Below are 19,788 nucleotides of genomic sequence, written 5' to 3'. Positions count from 1 at the left end.
GCCACGGCAGAATGCACGACAGCAGGTCATACAAAGGCCAGCCTCTCAGAACCAAACCAGGAAGTAGTCTCAACACAAACCACCCTAACTCTGAAAAAACACCTACCCCCCCACAGTAATAATAATAATAATAATAATAATAATAATAATAATAATAAATAATACATAATAATAATGGTGGTGGTGGTGATGAATTGGATACAAGTAATTAAGAAAAGGGAAATACTTATTCCAAACTTCAGACTCTATGGATGACCTATCATGAAATAAAAGGCACAGAATAAAAGGCATAGTCACAAAATCACAGTGGCACTGACCCTGTCCTCTGAGCAGTGAGAGCATTAGTGGAAGACTTCACACGTCATACTTAGTATTTGACTGAATGGTGTGTGGGACTCTGTGCCATCCCTAGGCTTGGAACTGCAGTATCTTCACAGAACTGACACTTAAGAAACAACACAAATCCTCTTCCTCCTGGCATTAAAAGGGGCCTAGGAGTCAGCAGCTGCAGAGGCACAAGGCCGATTTATGCAGGCAAAGCATGAACTCCAAAGAATGCTATTCTAAGTGAGGAAGAAGTTACAGAGAGGAGGACAGAAGGGAGCACCGGCAGTGGGGAGCACCGGCAGTGGGGAGCACCGGCAGTGGGGAGCACCAGCAGTGGGCGCACCAGCAGTGGGGAGCATCAGCAGTGGGGAGCACCAGCAGTGGGGAGCACCGACAGTGGGGAGCACCGACAGTGGGAGCACCGGCAGTGCACAATCCACACTGAGCTTAACAATCCCCGTAAGTGGGTAGCCTCTCGCAGCGTCTGTGGACCACACAGGAGTATCTGTGCAATTGCCTAGGATTCTGTAAAGCATTCAAGACCTGCTGGTTAGACATAAAAGATATAAATTATAAAGCTAGACTACATACAACTTTTTAACTTTCTGCTGACAAAATTCAAGAAAAACAACATAAGCTCAATGTAGACAAATAAAAACACTCCCCATACTGAGCATAAGGAATGGCTGGCCCTGGAGAAGCTGGCCTACCAACTGCATGACAGGTATATCAAGACACAAGACATGTCCACAGAATAAGTATGTCCAACCTTTTAGCACTCCCACATGTTGCTATCCGCCAAGTTTACCTATGAGTTGGTTCACCATGCAACCAAATGATGAGACAGATGAGAACAACAGCAATAAAAATCACAGAAGAGGGCTGGAGAGATGGCTCAGTGGTTAAGAGCAGTGACTGTTCTTCCAGAGGTCCTGAGTTCAAATCCCAGCAACCACATGGTGGCTCACAACCATCTGTAATAAGATCTGATGCCCTCTTCTGGTGTGTCTTTAGACAGCTACAGTGTACTCATATACATAAAATAAATAAATATTTTTTAAAAAATCACAGAAGAGTCAATGGTTTACTGAGGGTACTTTCATGTCAGGCCACACTCATAGCTACCCTGGACCATAGTCTGAACAAACCTGGTCTTCTCTTTTAAAATTAAAAGGGGGAGAGGTGCTTGGTGGTGTAGCTCCTTTGGTTAGAGTGATTGACTAGCATGCACAAATCCTGGGTTCAGTCCCAGGTCACATAAACCAGCCATGGTAGCGGTGCATGCCTGTAAGCATAGGGCTCAAGAAACAAAAGAAAAAAAGTTCAGTGTCATCCTCAGTTCTGCAGACAGTAAGATGCCAGCATGAACTACAGGAGAGCCTTTCCTCAGGAAACAAAGAGAAGCAAAGAACTGTGATCTCAGCCACGGGATAGCTCAGCAGATTAAGGGGCTTGCCGCCAAACCTGACAGCCCGAGTTCAATCCCCAGAACCCACATAGTAGACGGAGAGAACCAAATACAGGAAACTGCCTTCTGACTCCGACCAGTGCTCCAGGGCACACACCTACCCACACATACACGCAAAAACCACCCTCAGTCAAATGCCAACACCACCAGAGCTAGAACCAGAAATGACCTACCAGGACCTGTTCAACAATCGATCAGGACTTTAAGTGGTGACTCAAACTGTAAAATAACTGAATGACAGGACGCAGTGGAACACAGGCAGTGTGCCGGAACACACGGAGAACTTCAACAGAATGTACGTGACAGAGAAAAAGGTCAAGGGATGACAAGACTGGCTTTGGAGTTTATGGGTTTGTATTTTTTTAAGTGTTCCAGTTTTTTGGTTTGAGGGTTGTTTGTTTGCTTGTTTTTGTAATGTGTAAGAGTATTTTACCCAGCACACATCTATGTATAACATATGTGTGTAGTACCCTTAGAGGCCAGAAGAGGGCAATAGATTCCCTGGCGCTGGAGTGCCAGCTGTGGGCCTCTATGTGGGTGCTGGAAATCAAACTCAGGGCCTCTGGTAGGGCAGCCAGGGCTCTTCACCACTGGGCCAACTCTCCAGCCCCAAAACTGCTTGTCATTAATTATCACGGTTTAGAAACTCCTAGGCAAGGCAGAGTAAAGCATGCCTTTAATCCCAGTACTCAAGAGGCAGGCCGATGTCTTCCAGTCTGAAGCAAGCTCAGTCTACATAGGGAGTCCCAGGACGCCAGGACTCCAGAGAAACCCTGCCTCGAAGTTTAAAATTAAAAAAAAAAAGAAAAAAGAAAAAAAACAGAAATCTTTCTATAAACATGTCAACATAGTAAGTACAATAATGGAAAGACTTAAAAATAGATGAACTCAAATAATCAAAGCTAAAACATCAGCTGGGGAAAGTAGGGTATCTGTGGAGCAGGGTCTTTCTGTTTGACACACAGTTAGCTACCGTCCCTGATGGAGAGGAGGTGCTGATGCCAAAGACATACTGGAGAGTCTGGCTAGAGTGATGACCACATGCTGGACACATACTGATGTCACCGCAGCTGCACATGGGAGCTACTGTATGTCATGAAAGAAAGGCACATTTAAAACAATGTAATGGCCACCAAGTTTCAACAGTCAATGAAGTTCAAGGCAGGGTGGCACATCTACCTGTAATCTCAGCACGGGGAAAGCAGAGGCAAGCTGGAGGCCAGCCTGGTCTACACAGCAAAAGCCTGTCTCAGATAAATGAAATGACTGTGGAAGAACATCTGTACAAGACCGTAAGAAAGAACTACCTTTCAAAGACCAGGTGGAGGAAGAATTCCAAAAGAAACCGGAAAGAACTCCAAAAGAAACCTTTCGAACACGCCTCTCTGCCTCCAGACACACCGTGAACCAATGAGTCGTGGTTTCTAACACACTTCTCGGGGGTCACATGCTCCTCTTTCCTCTTCTTTGCCCTGCAATGCAAGCCCCCAAGAATCCTGGCAGATCAACCTCTGCCTTGCCAGTGGCTGGGTTTGTTAGTAACTACAGTAATGGGTTTTGATTACTATATGGTTGGTAGAAGATGAGGGATGACTCCTGGGACCACTTTGGAAAGATGAGGGGAGCTGAGGGCAGAGGACTGCGGTAAAGTTAACTGGAAACCTAGAACTGGGAGATGACTGATGCCCAGCCTGATCTACAGAGGGGGTTCCAGGACAGCCAGGGCTACACAGAGAAACCCTGCCTTGAAAAAACAAAAATTAGATAGTCTTATGCTACCTACCTGGACTACATAATATATTTTATAATATAGAAAACTTCAAAGGTGGAACACATATATTTGGGCAGAGGGCTGTATAAAGGCTAGAGATGAGAGGGAATTCTGGTCAGAATTTTGTACATTAAAAAGGAATTCCCAACTCCATCACCCGGTTAATACAGAACAGGAGATGATGGCACACACCCCCGCCCCGGTTTCCCAGACAGTAGAAGTGGCCATCAAAGATAGGGACACAGGACAAGCAGGTGAAACACTGTCACGTCAAGCTCCATCCCCACACAGTGGCTGGGTCCCCTCTAGCTAAAGTGAAGTATGAGGCAGTGGACCCAAACAAGAGGCAATGAGCAGTCTAGAGGCAAGAAAAACTCCTTCAGAAAGTGAATAAAATCCAAGGGATCCATGTATCTGTTAATCGGCCCCAGGGCCTCCTGTGCCTGCATAGGCCCAGGGAGAGACTCTGAAAACCAAACCCTCCCTCTGCAGGGCCTTTCTCAAAACTCCAGCAGGGAGCATATCACCAAGGTGATACCTTGTCAAATAACCTAAGGAAACTGAACAGCGCTGTGTGCCTCAACATAAACAGCCTAGCATCGTCACACAGCAGAATAATAAGTGTGGTAAAATTATTATTTTTTTTTTTTGTTCTTTTTTTCGGAGCTGGGGACCGAACCCAGGGCCTTGCGCTTCCTAGGTAAGCGCTCTACCACTGAGCTAAATCCCCAGCCCCGTAAAATTATTGATAAAACACAAGATCCCATGGCTCGCAACTTTCCTGACATTTACAATAACCAGGGTATTTCATGTATTGTGTAAGCCCCGAAATGCTAAAACAGTAGCCCACAGGAAGTTACTGGTTTTTATAAAGGCCTTGAAGCACACACTACTCGGTCAGGTCATTTTTAGAGGCCGAGTCATGAGGCAGTCTTCCTCTCTGTCTTCTACCTCTGTTCTCTCTGTCTTACCCGTTCCTGCAGAAGCTCCACGACCTGCTGGACACAGTCGTTGACATCACAAGAATCCGTTTTCAGCACCAGTTCCGGGGCCTCTGGTTTCTCATACTCAGAGTCGATCCCAGTGAAGCCTTCAAAGGTCAGCAGACAACAGGAGACAAACGGAGAGTTTACTTCATCTGTGCCAGTCTGCACTGAAGCCTAGGCTTACCACGCGCTGCCCTGTCGTGGGATTATGGTGCTGATGACTCTCTTGCGAGAGTCCCAGGTAAACGTTATTTCTTCTTACGCATACAGTCAATTCTCATCACTCGCTGTAGTAACGTCTGAAGACACCTTATTGAATATATTGGTCCACTGACCAACCTCACAGCTACAGCCCAGCCTTGCTATCAAATACTACAGGGCTAGGAAGACGGCTCAGTGAGAAACGGGGCCTAACAGCCTGAGTTCACTCCCAGGACCCGCACTGTGGAAGCTCTGAGAGAGTCGACTCCTACAGTTGTCCTCTGGCCTACACCCTCGTGCCTGATGAGAAGGAACTGTACTATGGAAAGGAAGTGCTGCACAGCATTCTCCACACGGGGCCATTTTAAACAGCATCACTCAGACACTCCATGAAGAGCCCAACTGACCTATCTGCACTCTTGCCCACCATCAGTTACTCCAAGCAGGCAGCCTGTTCCTTCTGAGTCAAGAATGTGCCAGCTTAAGGGGTGAGAGTGACAATAGTCAGTGGCCTCCCTGATGAGTTGACCCTTGAGGCAGCAAGGTCAGCATCGGCTCTGCCTGCAAGACTAGACGTCACCAGGGCAGGCAGCATTCCCTCAGCTGGTTATTCCCAGGCCCAAGTACAGAAGAGAGATGGATAGCAAGCATCCTCCCCCTCCTCAGTTTCCTTTCATCTTTCCTGAGCCAGAGGTAGAATAGCCAAATCTGGAAGTCAGACCTTCTGCAATGGTCCCAGGTTATTGGACATTGCTGGGAAGGCAAGCAGGTTGGCCACATGGACCACCCTATGGGATGTTTCCTGTATGATCTACCTCCAGTGCTGCATTCAGGCCAGCATGCCGTTTCCTCAGATGCTGACAGCATTAGCACAGTATCAACCACAATAGCAAAGATGGGCTCTACATTTCCTCTTCAATGCCTAATGTGTCAGACACTGAAACTGGGAGCAGCCCATGAAAGCTAGAGACAGAATCAGAAATAGGTAAATTCAAATTTAAGAATCTTAGAGAGGGGCTGGAGAGATGGCTCAGCGGTTAAGAGCACTGATTGCTCTTGCAGAGGTCCTGAGTTCAATTCCCAGCAACCACATGGTGGCTCACAACCATCTGTAATGGGATCTGATGCCCTCTTCTGGTGTGGCTGAAGACAGCTACGGTGTACTTATATATAATAAACAAATCTTTAAAAGAATCTTAGAGAGGCTGAATAAAGCACCTTATCAAACACCACGACATAAAAGCTGGACATTCTCCTTACATCAAGATCCTTACACTTCAGCCATTTTCCCAACAGGTATGGACATCTTGCACTTTCATGGTGTAGCAAAGACAAGAGAGGCTGGTAACCTAATTCTAGACACCTAATTATATAAAGTGGGTTTTTAGCACAACCTCTCAAAGTCCCAGTTCTGTCAACCAGCTCAAGTCATTTCTCATTCCGTATTTCTTAGGCAAGAGTTATCAGTTCTGGGGACTGGAGAGACAGATCAGAGATTAAGAGCATAGACTGCTCTTGCAGAGGACCAGAGTTCAGTTCCCAACACCTATGTCAATCAGCTCCAGAGGATCAAATGCCTCCACAGGCACCTACACTGACATACACACACACACACACACACACACACACACACACAAACACACAACACACACTCACACACACAACACACACACACTCACACACATACATACACACACTCACACACACAAACACACAACACACACTCACACACACAACACACACTCACACACACTCACACACATACATACACACACTCACACACACAAACACACAACACACACACAAACACACAACACACACTCACACACACAACACACACACACACACTCACACACATACATACACACACTCACACACATACATACACACACTCACACACACAAACACACAACACACACACACAAACACACAACACACACACACAAACACACAACACACACTCACACACACAACACACACTCACACACACTCACACACATACATACACACACTCACACACATACATACACACACTCACAAACACACAACACACACTCACACACTCACACACACTCTCACACACATACACACACTCACAAACACAAACACACAACACACACACTCACACACACTCACACACACATACATACACAACTCACACACACAAACACACAACACACACTCACACACAACACACACTCACATACACTCACATACATACACACACTCACACACACACACACGCACACACACACAAACACACAACACACACACAACACACTCACACACACTCACACACACATACATACACACACTCACACACACAAACACACAACACACACTCACACACACTCACACACACTCTCACACACATACTCACACACACTCACACACACACACACACACCAATAAAAATTTAATTTAAAAGAAATGCGCATCAGATGTATATACAAAATTGTGAACTATCTAGACAAAGGGAACTATGAAGAAAATGACCCTTGCCTTTTATTTCTCCGGCCCGTGCTTTCTTGTAGAGTCCTTTGACGTCCCTCTGTTCACAAACATGCAGAGGAGCATCGACAAAAACCTCGAAGAAGGGTAAGCTCGCACCCTCATGAATCTGCCGAGCATTGTTGCGGTCCTTCAGAGAGAGAGGGAGAAAAGACATTCACAGAAACCATACGTGATCAATAAAAATTGATCAATAAAAAGTTGGCTGTCCTGATACCAAGGATGGATGAAAAGCACTCTGTTCCTCAGTTTGTTTATTATGTGTACATGTATTTGCAAGTGTGTGTGTGTGTGTGTGTGTGTGTGTGTGTGTGTGTCTGTGTGTGTGTCTGTGTGTGTGTTGAGCTTGAAATAATTCATGCAATGGCTTCATCTAAAGAATTTTGCTATCCCGCAGGGAAGCTTTACCCAAACTAGATTTACTCAAAAAAATCATAGCACATAATTTTTAAGTTATTTGTATTTCAGGGAAATAAGAAAAAAGTTGAATTTAGCCTCAAAACACAGCCAACGTTCAGGCTTCTTTTTACTCATATAATCACTTCCAATGATATAATCCTAATGGCCTTACCTGCGTGTAGGGCGATATGAAGCTTGTGATGCACACGAGGCCAGCGTCTGCGAACAGCTTTGCCACCTCTGCTATGCGGCGAACATTCTCCTCTCTGTCCTCAGGACTGAAGCCAAGGTTCTTATTGAGGCCTTGACGGATGTTGTCGCCATCCAAAGTGTAGCACGGAATGCCATGGCAAACCAGGTACTCCTCCAGAGCCATGCTCACGGTCGTCTTCCCTGCTCCAGACAATCCTAGAGGGAACGGTCCAAACAAATGCCGCATGCAGTTAGAACCGAGAGTCTAAGGACAAGGAGCCACATTCGTTACTCTGAGCACCCACCCCTCAGAAACATCTTACCTGTTACTTCTGTAAGAGTGACCTTTTATCTACTCAAAATATCTACAAGCGTCTAGGGTTTCTCTATGATTTAGGGGGTGGGGTCTGGAGGTACTGTTCTTAAGCATCCATCTTTGATAACCCAGAAATTACCAATAAGCTCCAAAATTTTTAACCAATTTTAGTGTCATGGTTGGCTGGGTATATTCACTTGGCCACATGACTCATTTTTATAGTCAAATGCCAAATTATATATAACAGGGGCAGTGAATGCAAAGTTACCTCCACATCCTCTCATAGACCACAACAAACCACTGGGGAGTCAATTCACAATATAATTAATCTAACCAGGAAACTCTAATTTCCATTCACTCAACTCTCATGACTAGGAAAAAGCAAACATTTCTATACAAACAGTCCACCACCCTGGAGACTGTAACCACATATCAGAGTCGAGAGAACAACAAGACAAGAGAAGAATGCGGAAGTCTACCATGCCCGTGCCCTAGAACACAATCACGGCAGTGCAGAGGGCTCAATGAAGAGACCGGCACCCTGGGTGGATCAGCAGAGGGCCAGCTGCTCTAACTCACCGGCAGACTGTTTCCCCAAAGACAGCTCCAAAGGAGAGCCTACCCTACCAGCTCCTTTACAGTGTGCCCTGCCACTGTCCACTCAACACAAACTACCTAATGGCACCCTCTTGAGTCTGGGCTGGCTGAGGGGTTCACCATAGCCAAAAAAATATAGTGAGTGACATGGTACAGCCTTTGAAGGCTCAGCTAAAAGTGGATCTGTGACTTGTCAGTGTTGGATGAACTTGGAGACACCAGCTACAGAACACAGTGAGACCACTCTGTTACAGAGATCACTAGCTTGTCCCAGTCAGTCAGCTGAGCTCCCACCTAACCAGGACAACAGACAAGGTCACTGCAGCCAAAGGACCTTGACTACAACCAAGGGAGATTCAGGTAAAACGCGGCCTCTGAGCACCTGGAATTCAGCCTTTGCAGTGCAGAGTAAGGAGAGGCGCTGTCTCCCAGCACCACACCTAAGCAACAAAGTTACAAAGGTAACTGATTCAACAACAGGACAGGAGTGCTAAGCAACAAAGTTACAAAGGTAACTGATTCAACAGCAGGACAGGAGTGAAGGCGTGAGGGCTCAACTACTTTTCCAGCTGCCTTTGTTTCTTTGTTTGTTTGTTGTTATTATTTGGTTGGTTGTTTTGTTTTGTTGAGTCAGGGTTTTGTCACATAGCCCAGGATGGCCTTGAACTCACTTTATAGCCCACACCAGCACTGAATGCTGAGAGAGCCTCCAGCCTCAGCCTCCTGGATATGAGAACTTAAAGTGGAGATTATACTCAGCGTTTTTAAATCAGTTTTAAATACTGTGAGAGAACCACATGCCAGGAAGGAAAACAAAAAAAAAGAAATCTGAAATTCTAAGTTTTGTGTTCAAGACAGATAGCCACAATTATAACAGAAGAGTCCCCTTACGCAGTCTATGAGTCCATACAAACTTAAAAACTAAACACTGCTGAAAAGTGAGAGGCTGAAAGAAAACAGCAGAAAAAAATATATGTAAAGCATGTAAGCTTCTAAAAGCTAAAGACAACATCCTCCCCACCAAGTACTCACGACCACCAGGACCTCAGACTACGACCGTAACTACATACAGTTTCTGTGCCCCAAATTCAGTACTTGTTGTCAGGAAGGGTAGTGATTTCTGGACAACCCAGATGCCAAGGAGTAGACAGATGCTACCTGTCGCTCAGAAGACCAAGAGTGGCTGTTGCCGCTTGAAGCCACTGGTTTTGGATGACCTGTTACAATGGCTCTAAGAACTAATATCCAGCCAGTGTAAAAACACTTCCCAGGAAACATTACCTGGTCAATTAAATGTCTCCAGAAAAAGGACCAGAGCTAGCATCAGGTCATATCATAGAGAAGCAACTAAACACAAGAAAGGAATCTCTGTTAAATCTCATTTGGTTTTTGATGACTATGTGGCACTTGTGCCCATGTGGAGAGCAATGTGACATTCTGGTTTGGGGATGAACATGCTGATTTGCTCTTAGGCAGTGGTTTATGGAATTTGGGGAGGAGAGCCCCCTCCACCTGCCACAGTGACTGAGGAAGATGACAGGTGCGGACTTCAGTGTCCTAGAAAATCCAAACAATGCGCCCCCTGCACCTCATTGAAACACTGAGAGCCACTACTGCCATGGAAGGGCACAGCTTGTGTCTGGTTCCCCTACCTCATGGTTCCTGCCATTACCTGTCCCTTTGGTTGATTCCTCTGTGCCCACTGGCACCTATGTACCCATGGCCCTGTTCCATTCCAAGTCACCCACTGAGGTCATCCTCTAGTCTTGTCCTTGCTGTTGCTTTGATACAGTCTTGCTACGTGGTCCGGGCTGATTCTGAAGTCACTTCTGGGAATCCAGGCCCGCACCACCACACCCACTCAGTTCTCTCTTGACCATACCTGTCAGCCAAACTGTGCAACCACGGAAGCCACCTCTGGTCCCCACCACCTGACCTCTCTTATTCCGGCTGACATGGTGTGCTTGATAGGTGACGTTGGTTGCTCTCTGCATCCCCTAAAACAAAGGAAAAGGAAAACAAGAACTCTGGGTCATGAAAGTCCTTTAAAAGGTCAACACAGGTTCCTTGTAAACATATAATCAGTATTCCGTATAAGACGCCAAACGCAGGGAAAAGCTAAAATGGCTTTCATTTTCTTCAACGCACTTCCATAATGTTGGCAATTTTATATTTACAGCCAGCTAAATCCTCCTAGCAACCCAGTGATGTGCCTACTCTCCCTACTGTAGTTTTATGGAAGGTGTGAAACTTGAGAAAATCTATTAAATAATTTGGCCAAGATCTCATAACCAGGAGTAGAGTCTGGAATATTCCAGCACTCATTGTTTTCACACACTTATTTAGTCAATCAGCAATGACTAAGGTCCGTCTAGGATGTCAAGCAAATAAAGTCCCACCCTGAATGACCTTATATTTAATTGGGAAGTCAACCACACCACAGGAAAACAGAGTAGGAGAGAAAGGGAGATGGTAGGAGTACTTCCTTCAGCAGGATGAAAAAGACAGCGGCTCCTAAAGGCAGGGCTGCAAGGCTCACTCACCTGCAGTTTTCCCAACAGCACTCACTGAAACAAACTCTCTCTCCTGCATTGTGGACTCTTGGCACCTCTGTCAAAACTCAACTGTGTGTGAACTTAATTCTGGACTCCACTCTGCCCCTATGGTTTAATGTGTGTCTGGGTCACCATGGTCTTATAGTATTTCTAAAGTCAAGCAGGGTGATAACTTCCTGCTCGGTTCTTTTCTGCTAAGACAACTTCGGTTATCTGAGACTGTCTGAAGTCCTTTACCAGTTATTTGATCAGTTTCTCTAGTTCTGTAGGAAAAGGGTTACTGGATATTTTTTAATCAGGATATTTTTTTTAATTTTGTTAGTAATTTCATGTGTGCATATATTGTATTTAGAGCATATCCACCTGTGGTGGTTTGAGTATGCTTGGCCCATGGGGCATGGCACTATTAGGAGGTGTGGCCTTGTTGGAGGAAGTTTGTCACTGGGGGAATGGGCTTTGAGAGCTCCCGGTACTCAGGTTCTGTCCAGTGTAGAAGAAAGCCTCCTCCTGGCTGCCTTCAGAAAACAGCCTTCTCCTGGCTGTTTCAGATCAAGATGTAGAACTTTCAGTTCCTTGAGCACCATGTCTGCCTGGCCACTGCCATGACTCCCACCATGATGATAATAGACTGAGTCTCTGAACCTGTAAGCCAGCCCCAATTAAATGTTGACCTTATAGAAACTGCCTTGGTCATGGTGTCCGTTAACACCCACAAAACCCTAACTAAAACACCACCCTCCCCTAATGTCCCCTTCAACTCCTCACAACTACCACCACCCCACCTTCACAGCATCTTCATACCTACGTGTAAATGACACTTGGCTCTCAATCCCTCCCCACCTACCCTCCCACGTGTACACACACACACACACACACACACACACACACACCCCTTCAGCTAGTTCCCTCTCTTCCCCCAGTTAACATCATCTCTGCTTTCCTTTTGCCTGGAATCCTCACTAATCCCTACCTCCCTTAAGATCTCTTCTCTCTTATGATCTATTTCCTAGTTTTGTAAACTATGAATAAAGGCAGATATAGATAATAGATAGATAGATAGACAGACAGACAGACAGATAGACAGACAGACAGACACACACACACATACAAACAAATGTGCTTACAATTTTAAATTTAGGTGCAAGAGAAAATATACAGTATTTGTGTGAAGCTGGCTTATTTTGCTTATAATGATTTTCACCTATTTTCCTGCAAATGTAAGAGTCACATTTTTCTTTGTCACTATATAAAACCCTATTGTACATACAGACCACACTTTCTTCATCCATTTATCTGCTGATGAGTATCTAGGATGGTTCCATTTCCTGTTTATTGTGACTAGTCAGCATGTGTACACACACACACACACACACACACACACACACACACACACACACACGATGCCCAATGTCTATAAAATGTCTTACTCGGGGTCTGAAACTCTATATCCAAGAGTAGTCTGTTGGTTAGTATTATGTCATAGTATTGTGTCAACCTGACAAAACCTCGTCATTTAAGAGGAGAACCTCAACTGAAGAGCTGCCTCCCTGTAATATCAGGTGCAGCCGCACTGTAGAGCACTTTCTAATTAATAGACGAGTGCCGTTGTGGGTGGGACCACAGTGGGCGGGTGGTCCTGGGTTCTATAAGAAAGCAGGCTAAGCAAGCCAGCACACAGCACTCCCCCATGGTTTCTGCATCAGCTCCTGCCTGCAAACTCCTACCCTGTTTGAGTTCAACAATGACAGTTGCTTCTGGTCATGGTGTTTCATCAGAGCAAAGAGAAAACCCTAACTATAAGTAGTACCACAGTGCCACGTGGCAGTTCTAGTCTCAGAATGCTGAGGAACCTCTGTACTGCTTCCACAGCGGTCAGACATGTTAACATTCCCTCTAGTGGTGACTGAGGGCTCCTCTTCATGCAGCCCCTCCCATCACTGTGCTCACTTCGTTTGTGTTTTTTGGGGGGGATGATTGGGGCTTTTTTCTTTTGAGACAGGGTCTTACTAGGACGCCCTGAATGGCCCGTACATATGGACCATACCTTCTTCATCCATTTATCTGCTGATGAACTTCTGGGATGGTTCCACTGTAAACACCTGGTTGGTCTCGAACTCACAGAGACCTGTCCCTGCCTCCCAAGTGCTGGGATCAAAGGTGTGCGCCAGATGCACAGCTGGAAAGACTGTTCTGTAGGCTGTCTCTTCACACCAGGGATGTTTTCTTTGCTCTACTGAACCCTCTTTATTTTTTCACATGTATTTACTTGTGTATATGGGGGTTCACACATGCCACATCGCACATGTGGAAGTCAAAAGACAGGGTTCTCTCTTCCACTGTGTGGGTCCCAGGGATGGATAGAACTCAGGTGGTCACACTTGGCACCAAATTCCGTTACCCAACCATTGAGCCATCTTGACAGCCCCACAGAATCTTATTAATATAACCCAGTTTGCCAATTCTTGTGATCATTTCCTATGCCACCAGAGTCAAGAAAGCACATGATTGCACCTTATCTTGAAACGTCTAAGTTTCCTCTAGCAGTATCAAAGTTATAGGTCTTATATTAAGTTCTCTCTGATCCCCTTTTAATTTACTTTTGTACAAGGCCAGAGAAAGATCTAGTTTCAGTTGTCCTTGTGTCGAAATCCAGTTTTCCCAGAAATATTTGCCCAGGATGTCTTTCTCTCCAATGTATGTTTTTCACAGTTTTGTGAAAAATTTAGGTGGTCTGTCTGGGTTTATATCTGGGTCTCCGGTTCTGTTCCACTGCTGTACGGATCTGTGTCAGTGGATATACTGTTACTATGGCTCTGTTATACAATATGAGATCAGCATTACTCTTTCCTCTCAGTGTGACTTCAGCTCTGCACCTCCTGGGCATCCCTGTGAATCTTACGGTTGTTCCTCTAGTTCTGAGATTCTGATAATTCTGTACTAATTCCTTACACTGCTTCCACTAATCCAGCCATTTTCACGGTACTCATTCTGTCCATCCATGAGCAAGGGAGGTGTTCCACCTTCTAGTGTCTTCTTCAATTTCTTTCTTGTGTTTTACTGTTGAGGGTTTTCACTGCCTTAGTTGGGCTTACCCCACAGTTGTTTTGTTTGTCTTGGGAAGCTACAGTGAATGAGGATCTCCTCCTCCACCCCAACCGCCCTACCCCACGCCATCACCACCCCATCACCACCCCACCACTGATTTTTCAGTGAGATCTTCCTTTGGAGACAAGGTTTCTCTGTGTAGCCCAGGCTGTACTGAACTCACTTTGTAGAACAGGCTGGCCTCTCACTCAGAGATCCCCCTGCTTCTGTCTCCAAAGTGCTGAAATTAAAGGTGTGCATCATCGTATCTGGCTATAAGTTCATCACTGATATATAGGAAAGCTACCATTTTCAATGTTGATGCAGTGACTTTGCCGAAAATGCTCATCTGTTCTGTGTTCTCTGGTGGAGTTTCTAGGGTCTTTTAAGGGTTGTGTGGTCTGCAAATAAAAATGGTTTGATTTCTTTCCTATCTGTATTCTTTTGATTTCTCTTGGCTAAGTGCTCTAACTAATAAGGTTTCAAGCAAAGCACTGGGTAAGACTGGAGAGAGTGGGTACCTCTGTCCCATTCCAGCTTTTACAGGAAATGTCCCCAGTTTTTCTCACTCAGTAGAATGTTGTCTGTAGGTTTATTTATGCACTGCCTTTGCAATCCCTCCCTCCCTAATTTGAGGTTGTCTATAATGAAGGCACGCTGAGCTTAGTGAAAGGGCCTTCTCCATACTGGTTGAGAGGATCGTGTGGTTTAGGTTCTGATGTCTACCCGCTGATTGCACTTTCTGATCTGCCTAAGAACTGCGTCTCCAAACTGAAACCGATCTGGCCACAGTGTATGAATGTCTTCGTATACTCTGCCACTGAACTTAGTTAAGAATTTCACTGAGAATGCTTTCATCTGCTTATCAGATAAACTGGTCTACAATTTTCTTTCTCGGTTACCTGTAGGCAAAAATGCTTTTGTTCAGTACATAAAGATTATCCTTGTATTATTCAAATGCTGATTTTTCTATCCCACTATCTGGTTTCACGCCAACATGGTATTGTAATGCTATGTTAAGAATCTCCTATTTCAAGCCTGTATAAACAATGTTCACCATTTATTCTGACTTGTCAATAAAAGCTAGAAAAGCCAAAAGAAAAAAAATTAGGCAATGGGGAGAATTAGTGTGGGGCATCTGGGAGGAGAAAGGATTCTGGGAGAGAGTGGGGCAGGGGAGATTCAGCCAGGAAGAAGGTGGCATCATGAGAGCTCAGCCAGAGCACAGGAGGCCCTAAATGCAAGTTTTATGGGGATTTTAAATGGAAGGTGTCAAAGATTAGATTAGAGGATAGAACAGAATTATAATGCCTAGTTATGGTGCTTTTGGGTTGTACGTAAATCATAGCCTCTCTGTCGCTATTTGGGAACCACTATATTCAAGAGGAACTGCTGCCACGTTAAGTTCCCACATTTATAATATTTGTTACAGTTAAGTTCTTTCTGAGCTTAGATTCAGAGTAACACGGGAGTCATAGAGGGACTGCGGCAGTGTCCCATCCCCTGTTTTATGAAATGGTTTGTACTGGTTAGCTCTTCCTTGAAGGTTCATCAGTAACTCCACCCAGACCTAGTCTTCTTTGGGAGGATGTTTTATTGCTGCTAACTCACTGACTGTTAAGGAGCTGCTTAAGTTGTTGATATCTTCTTGATTAGCCGTCAGAAATACCTACCTGAAGATGAGAGTGGGGAACTGAAATCACCCACTGTGATTCTACCAAGACCAATCTAACTATGCCCGTCAGTGTGTATGAAACCGTGAGCCCCAGTGTTTGGCGTATACATATTAACAAAAGCTGCTGCAGTCAGCCTGACAATATGGCAAGCCTGGAATCTAGGCTGCAAAATCCTACAGTGGGGCTAGCTCAGGCGCAGAGACACCTCCAGGTACCAACCTGGAGGCTGCAGGCACTTGCCTGAGTTCAGTGTTCGGTTAGACTAAGTCAGATGCTCACTCCTTCTCCTTGTCCCAAGCAGACGGAATCTCTCTCCAGGCTGTGCTGCCTGAATCAGGAGAGTGTGTACAAAATACAGGATCATCCCCCTACCTTACCGCATTTATCTTTTCTTATTTCTATGCTATGCTCACATGCTATGATACCTCACATGGCTTCTGTGGCTCTTGAAGGTCATTCTGTGTATGGTGGTGTTAATCTTTTACCAGACAGCAAGCACTTGAAATCCTGCTTTCTTGCTGATGTCCACCGATAACTACATTCCTTATCTTTCTGAGACACTGTGTCACCAGACTGGCTCTGAACTCACTGGGTAGCCAAGAATGGCCTTGAACTCCTGATGCTCCCACCTCCACCTCCCCAAAGCTGACCTAATAGACAGAAGCCATCACTCCTGGATTTTCTCTCAATTTTTATATATGTATATGTGAGTGTACCTGTGTGTGTAAGGACCTGCAGAGACGAGAAGGTGACATTAGGTCCCACACAGCTGGAGTTACAAGCAGTTATAACACAGCCAATGTGGGTACTGGGAGCCAAACCTGAGTCCCCTGGGAGAATTGAGCTCTCATAAATAGCTAAGCTGTCTCTCAGGCTGAGACTATATTTAAGGAGTCAATTTCCATCCAGATCATCTGTGTCCTCTTATCCATCTGCTCTCTTTATAAGAGTGCCCGAAGGTAAGGCTGTCCTCCCACTTCCCCGATTATAATCACGCACAGGAAGACCATGTGAATGTGCACAGGAAAAACATCTCCTGCCCAACTGACTTTCACTACTGATTTCCCTGAGGTAGGAAACCTCCTGGGGTCAAAGGAACAGTTTGACAATTCATTCTACAAGGGCTACACCTTTCTTCCACTAATTTCACCGGGGGCTATACTCCCAACAAAATTATTCTACATATATTAGTATATGGCATTACATTACATAATGATTACTTATGAAAATCTCTGTGGGAAACTGCATTTCTGAAGGAGAAAGACCGTGGCAGCTGTGCATTTCAAGCCTGAAAGGCTCCAGACACAGATACGGGCCTCTCCGCCTTTCGTGAAAAGCAGAGAACCTCTCTATCATGAGCTCCCATCAATGCTGCACAGAAGGGAGCTGGGTTTCTGCTGGAAAGGAATGAAGAGGGTACTCCAAGGTAAACGTCCTCCATTCGCCAAACCTGTTTGACTTGCCCAATTTGTTTTGGGACGTTTCCAGGTTACTTTGCTCCTAAACAAGAAGAAACCTGTCTTAACGTGTTTTGTTCCTATGAAGTATTTCCTTCTTTTTCTTATTAAACTTGAGGTCAAGCACATAAAAATTACCCAACAAACTATAAAGTGATGAAGTTATGGATGAGAGAAAATACAAGATAGAAAGAGACTATCTCACTCCATCACTGAAAAGAGTGTGCCCTGGTGGTTTCTTGCCTACTACACTGAAGATGATTCTGGCAGAAAACCAAGGTAGTCTAGGTATAAGAAACTTTTTGCTTACATATATTGGATACTTTTCACACTTAAAAATAAGTCTGAAGCCAGGAGTGGCAGCTCACACACCTGTGATCCGAGTGCAGGGAGGTGGAGACAAGTAGTTAGGAGTTTAAGGCAAGCCTCGGTTACAAAGCAAGTTTGAGCCCAGCATGGGCCATATCAGACCTTATCAAAACAAGGAAACAGATAAGAAAGGAGCTATTAAAATAAACAAATCCGAATTTGGAGAAGTCTGAGGTAGCTAAGTAAAGATGTCCATTGCTCACCTTAACCACAGGAAAGAACCAAAATCATAAACAACTGAACAGTTCCAATTCCAACCTTCGTGACTAAGGAGGGGCCCATGAGCTCATCAGGGTGGAGGTAGGAACCCAGGAAGACCCAGACCTGGTGTGCAGGACAGAGAACAAAGCCCAAGGTAAACCTGGCCGTGGAACTAGGGAGAAGGATAATGGCAGAGTCCAACAGACCCCACCAGCAAGACACCAACAATTCCAGCCACAGGACAGTACCACGGTCATCACCCTGAAGGGCTGCCTGAAGTTCACAGTAAATCTGTGCCTTAGAAAAGACCCTAACATTGCCTGACATCCCACCCACAGAACCACTACTGCTTGCTGCCAGGCTGAAAAGGAGCCACTGCTGAAGTCCATCCTGCCTTGGGTACAGAAGTTTCTACATCTCACCATCCCTGATGTTACTGGAGTCTCTAGGATGAAAGTGAGTCCAGGAATCCTAGAGAGCGAGGCTTCATCACTTACCATCGATATACCGACTAGAGAAGGGTGTTTACTCAGTGTGGCCACAATGGAAGAGAAATGACAGGCCTAGGGACCCGAGTCATCTTCTGAGTACTAATAGGGCATCTGGGATTAAACAAACAGCAGGAGGTACACATACGCTAAGAGTCCTGATCAAGACGTGGTCCAGCCCATCCCTAACCGATTACTGTCTGGCTCCAGTCTCCCCCACAGTGCATTCTGGTATGGTGTCAGAACTCTGGAAAACCTGTTCTTGAATGGAGTTCTTCCTCTTGCTGGCACCACCTTGTTTTTCTGACTCCACAGCATGGGATTCCTTGGTCAACTTCAACTCGTTGAGGTGCACTGACGTAAGGAACTGACCACGAAGGGAAGGTGCACAGGTATCCCAAGAACACCTTTGCTTCTGCCAGGGAAAAAGGAGTGCTCCGCCAACCTGCTACCACCCTCACACAAGGCTCCGCCAACCTGCTACCACCCTCACACAACGCTCCGCCAACCTGCTACCACACTCACACAAGGCTCCGCCAACCTGCTACCACCCTCACACAACGCTCCGCCAACATGCTACCACCCTCACACAACGCTCCGCCAACCTGCTACCACACTCACACAAGGCTCCGCCAACATGCTACCACACTCACACAAGGCTCCGCCAACATGCTACCACACTCACACAAGGCTCCGCCAACATGCTACCACACTCACACAACGCTCCGCCAACCTGCTACCACCCTCACACAAGGCTCCGCCAACATGCTACCACACTCACACAACGCTCCGCCAACCTGCTACCACACTCACACAAGGCTCCGCCAACATGCTACCACACTCACACAAGGCTCCGCCAACATGCTACCACACTCACACAAGGCTCCGCCAACATGCTACCACACTCACACAAGGCTCCGCCAACATGCTACCACACTCACACAACGCTCCGCCAACATGCTACCACACTCACACAACGCTCCGCCAACCTGCTACCACACTCACACAACGCTCCGCCAACCTGCTACCACCCTCACACAAGGCTCCGCCAACATGCTACCACACTCACACAACGCTCCGCCAACCTGCTACCACACTCACACAAGGCTCCGCCAACATGCTACCACCCTCACACAACGCTCCGCCAACATGCTACCACACTCACACAACGCTCCGCCAACCTGCTACCA

General features: G+C 45.8%; 1 protein-coding gene across 1 annotated transcript in view; it reads right to left on the bottom strand.

Annotated features, from left to right (window-relative positions):
- The window catches only part of Papss1 (3'-phosphoadenosine 5'-phosphosulfate synthase 1), a 75,142-nt gene that overhangs the window by 47,281 nt on the left and 8,073 nt on the right, over window positions 1-19,788 (bottom strand). Inside the window, 4 exon segments of the mRNA NM_001395059.1 lie at window positions 4,538-4,656; window positions 7,256-7,394; window positions 7,836-8,071; window positions 10,651-10,765. Coding sequence (NP_001381988.1) covers window positions 4,538-4,656; window positions 7,256-7,394; window positions 7,836-8,071; window positions 10,651-10,765 — 609 coding nt within the window.

The sequence above is a fragment of the Rattus norvegicus genome, chromosome 2 (assembly GCF_021556685.1).
Source record: "Rattus norvegicus strain SHRSP/BbbUtx chromosome 2, alternate assembly SHRSP_T2T, whole genome shotgun sequence".
Taxonomy (NCBI): Eukaryota; Metazoa; Chordata; class Mammalia; order Rodentia; family Muridae; genus Rattus; species Rattus norvegicus.
This window is presented reverse-complemented; position numbering and strand designations above follow the sequence as displayed.